The following is a 3,883-nucleotide window of genomic DNA, read 5'->3' as shown; positions in this document are numbered from 1 at the left end:
CACCCGCACCCCCTGCCGCCCCAGCTCTGGCCCCCACGTGCACCTCCTGCCGCCCCAGCCCTGGGCTCTCCCCCCCGCCCCCCCGCACCTCCTGCCACCCCAGCCCTGGGCTCTCCCCCAAAGAAAGAATTGGGTGGACTAAATGGACAGTGCACCTCTCTATCTGAAGCCTAGCAAGGGAGGTACGTGGATCCTACTCGAATTTAAAATGAAAAGTAAGGGAGGGGAGGCTCTACTAGGACCTGGGCAGCTTTAGATACAGTACCAGGCACATAGGAGTATTTACACTTCTGAGCCATGGAAGCAGAAATTGACTTTTCTCTTCCAGATTTAGCTAATATTCAGAAAGGGAATCTAGCACCTGCCTTCCAGATTTGAACACCCTCAAAATTCAGGAGTGCTCAAGCTCAGTTTGGGCAGCTGTTACTTCATTTCTCCCATATCAAATATACTGATCCACTATAACTTGCTGTAGAAAAAGTAGAATAAATTTTCCAAGAAATGCTTCCCAGTGGTTATTAGGACTGGAATTGCTATTTTCAACAGCCATTGCTTTTTTTTTATTATTTTAGTTTTATTTGTTTAAAAGGAAGACAGTGATATTGCATTGGCAAATTCCCCATAGAAACAAAGAATGGAACAAAAGAATAATAAAGGCACCTCAACTTTTCCTCATTTATGTGGGACAGTCTTATAATATGCATCCAGATAGCCTTCAATCACACAAGCTGAAAATTGTTCCACTTTACTGCAGTTCTGTAACCATATGGGAACCAATCCTGTCTGTGTTCTGTGCACATTCAAAATTCCTGCTGAATCCCTGGGAGCGAGTTACGAGTGACCCAGGGCTGGGGCTGCAAGAGGGTGCAGTTGGGGGGTGGGGGGAGAGAGAGAGCCCCGGGCTGGGGGGGCAGCCAAAATTTTTTTTGCTTGGGGCAGCAAAAAACCTAAAGCCGGCCCTGGAGGCAAAACCTGATATTCATAAGAGTTGAATAGTGCAGGGGTTTGCATATCACTAAATACCGATCATAAGACATTGCTGCTAGGAGATAGCATTCTGTACATGCCAGAGAACCACAGAAATAGAGTTGCATGAAGCAGCCACTGACTGAGATGGTTTTGTCCCCAGTCAGGAGACTGGTCAACAACCTGGGCAGGATGGCTGAGGTGTAGCAGGTCTCCAGGCAGGACAAGTTCCCCAGGAAGAAGTACATGGGGGTGTGAAGGTACTGGTCAGCCACAATGAGCACCACGATGAGGGTGTTCCTGGCCATGGTTGCCATGTAGATCACTAGGAACATCAGGAAAAGAAGAATTTGCAGGTCGGGGAGATCCCCGAATCCCAGAATAATGAATTCTGTGATGGCTGTTTGGTTTCCCCAGTCTCTGTCTGCCATGGTTTGAGTCTAGGAACAATAAATCAAGCTGTGCAATTGAATTGGAAGAACATAGAGTTAAAATTTAATCAAGTCTCATAAATAAATTCCATAAATATTTGGAAACTCCCGTCCTGTCCTGATTACAGGCTGAAATTTTAAGCCTAAATGTAGAGTTCAGAGTAAAGTGCCAAAAATCTCAATTCATTTCTCAGGGTTTGAGACAAGGTGGGTGAGGTAATACCTTTTATTGGATCAACTACACAGAGCTCTTCAGGGTTTGGCAGACAGGACTCCAGTTCCACTGAGGTTCTTGTCTTTCATCATTCTGCAGAAACGGGACTTTCTCATTAAAGAGACCTGCAGTTACCTGAAGGAATGAGCTGGTGAATTCTTTGATGTCTGTTTTGTTTCCCCAGTCTCTGTCTGCCATGGGTTGAGTCTAGGAACAATAAATCTTTTCCTAGATTGAATGGGAAGGTGTGGCGGGGCAAGTGCCCCACCCCCATGTGTGAGGGGGCTAGAGTAGGCCAGAGAGGCTGCGCAGGCTGGCAGCCAATCAGGAAAGGGCTTACTGAGAGCCAATCAGGGCCCAGATTGGAGGGAGCCAATCAGGGCCAGGCTCAGCCCTATTAGAAGGCTGCTCTGGAAAGGAGCAGTCAGTCTGTCCCAGGCCTTCAACAGGGGAAGGTCTGTCTCCAGGGTGGGAGACTAGCACCCGGGACAGCGCAACGCTGGTCAGGCCCCGGGGAGCAGAAGGAAACTCTAGCCCGGTGTCTGCCAGGCTGCAGGCCCTGAGGGCAAGGGCCTAGCCAGTGCGAGGGGCCATAGGGGAAGCGGCCCAGGGAAGGAGACAGACGAGGGGAGAGAAGGAGGACAGCGATGCTGCCGCTAGAGGGTTCCTGGGCCCGGGACCCAGAGTAGAGGGTGGGCCTGGGTCCCCCCCTTCCCCCCCTTGCAGTACACCCAGCCATTGGCCATAGGGAGCGGCCATTATAGACCACACCAGATCCCTGACAGGAGGGATTAGACTTTGGGGTGTGTGGTTGACCATGGTGGCTGGACATAGAGACTGCTGATTGACCCCCCTCCCCTCCCCGTGGAAGGGGGTGTGGCTGGACTAAGGGGCACTGCCGGAGGGCAGTGGTCCGGAAGAGGACGCCGCGAGTTGGTGAGCGACGTGGGCTCAGAAGCCAACCGAGGACAAGACAACGGGCGGGATACCACCGAGAGGGGACGCTCTACTGGACTGAGCTAATTCCCGGAGTAACCAGTAGGAGGTGCCGCGGTGGTGAGTCCCAACCTTGTTACAGAAGGACATAGAGTTAAAAGTTAATCAAATCTCATGAATTAATTCCATAAATATTCAGAAACTCCCTCTCTCTCCTGGTTACAGGCTGAAATTTTAAGACGAAATGTAGATTTCAGAGTTAAGTGCCAGGAGTCTCAATCTGAGGACAGAACATTGCTCTGATGGGGAAAAGGGTGTTGTATGTGGATACCAATGACTACTATAACAGCCCGTTTCTCTGGTAGCCAATACTAATAAACAGAGAAATGATCTGATCTGTCATATCATATACCATCTAGTGACATACCAGAGCTTAACAATGATGCTTAAATGCAGTATTTTACTTCTGACAATGGCCAGAATCATGCCATGTCTTAGGAGTCAAAATCAATAAATACATCAACTGAAATCTTGGACTGAGATTTCCAATGCGGTCTAGTGTCTTTAGGCACCGATCTTCTGTAAGAATTAATGGAAATAAATCTAACAATATATCCTGGTATATTCAGCTTTTCAATTCTCCGTAGGAAAAGAAACAATTTTCACCCCCTCACAAGAAATCACTTTGTCATAATTTATGAAGTGGAGTAAATTCTCCCTTAGTTCCTGTGATGGTTATGTGGTGAGGGACTGGCAGTGCCTTTTCTGTTTCCCGACATTAACTACGTAGCAGTAATAAAATACAGCTCTTTGGAGGGTGGGTTTTAGGAAGGGGCAGAACCAGTCCGATGTGCAACCCTAACTGGGGAGTGACACTCCCTACTCCATAATGATAATACAGGAACAAGAAAGGCACTGGAGTGGGGGGAAGGTGCTGTCCCTGAACTCAGAGTCTAGAAACAATCTTGCATGTTTGATCCAGGCTAGTAAGTATCACCACTCACCACCCCATTGAAGATGGGAGACATTCCAGAAGACTGGAAAAGGGCAAATATAGTGCCCATCTATAAAAATGGAAATAAGGACAACCTGGGGAATTACAGACCAGTCAGCTTAACTTCTGTACCTGGAAAAAGATAATAGAGCAAATAATTAAGCAATCAATTTGCAAACACCTAGAATATAATTAGGTGATAAGTAACAGTCAGCATGGATTTGTCAAGAACAAATCATGTCAAACCAACCTGATAGCTTTCTTTGACAGGGTAACAAGCCATATGGATAGGGGGGAAGTGGTAGTTGGTATATCTTGACTTTAGTAAGGCTTTTGATACTG

At 47.6% G+C, this 3,883-nt stretch overlaps 1 protein-coding gene across 1 annotated transcript in view; it reads right to left on the bottom strand.

Annotated features, from left to right (window-relative positions):
* Positions 1-1,397, bottom strand: part of LOC113407812 (olfactory receptor 6N1-like) — a 2,355-nt gene extending 958 nt beyond the window's left edge. Inside the window, exon 1 of the mRNA XM_026658232.1 lies at positions 967-1,397. Within this exon, the coding sequence (XP_026514017.1) occupies positions 967-1,397 (431 nt within the window). The remainder of the gene's footprint in view (positions 1-966) is intronic.
* Between the last annotated feature and the right edge of the window lie 2,486 nt (positions 1,398-3,883).

The sequence above is a fragment of the Terrapene carolina genome, unplaced genomic scaffold (genome assembly GCF_002925995.2).
Source record: "Terrapene carolina triunguis isolate 2854851 unplaced genomic scaffold, T_m_triunguis-2.0 Scaffold419, whole genome shotgun sequence".
Lineage (NCBI taxonomy): Eukaryota > Metazoa > Chordata > Testudines > Emydidae > Terrapene > Terrapene triunguis.
This window is presented reverse-complemented; position numbering and strand designations above follow the sequence as displayed.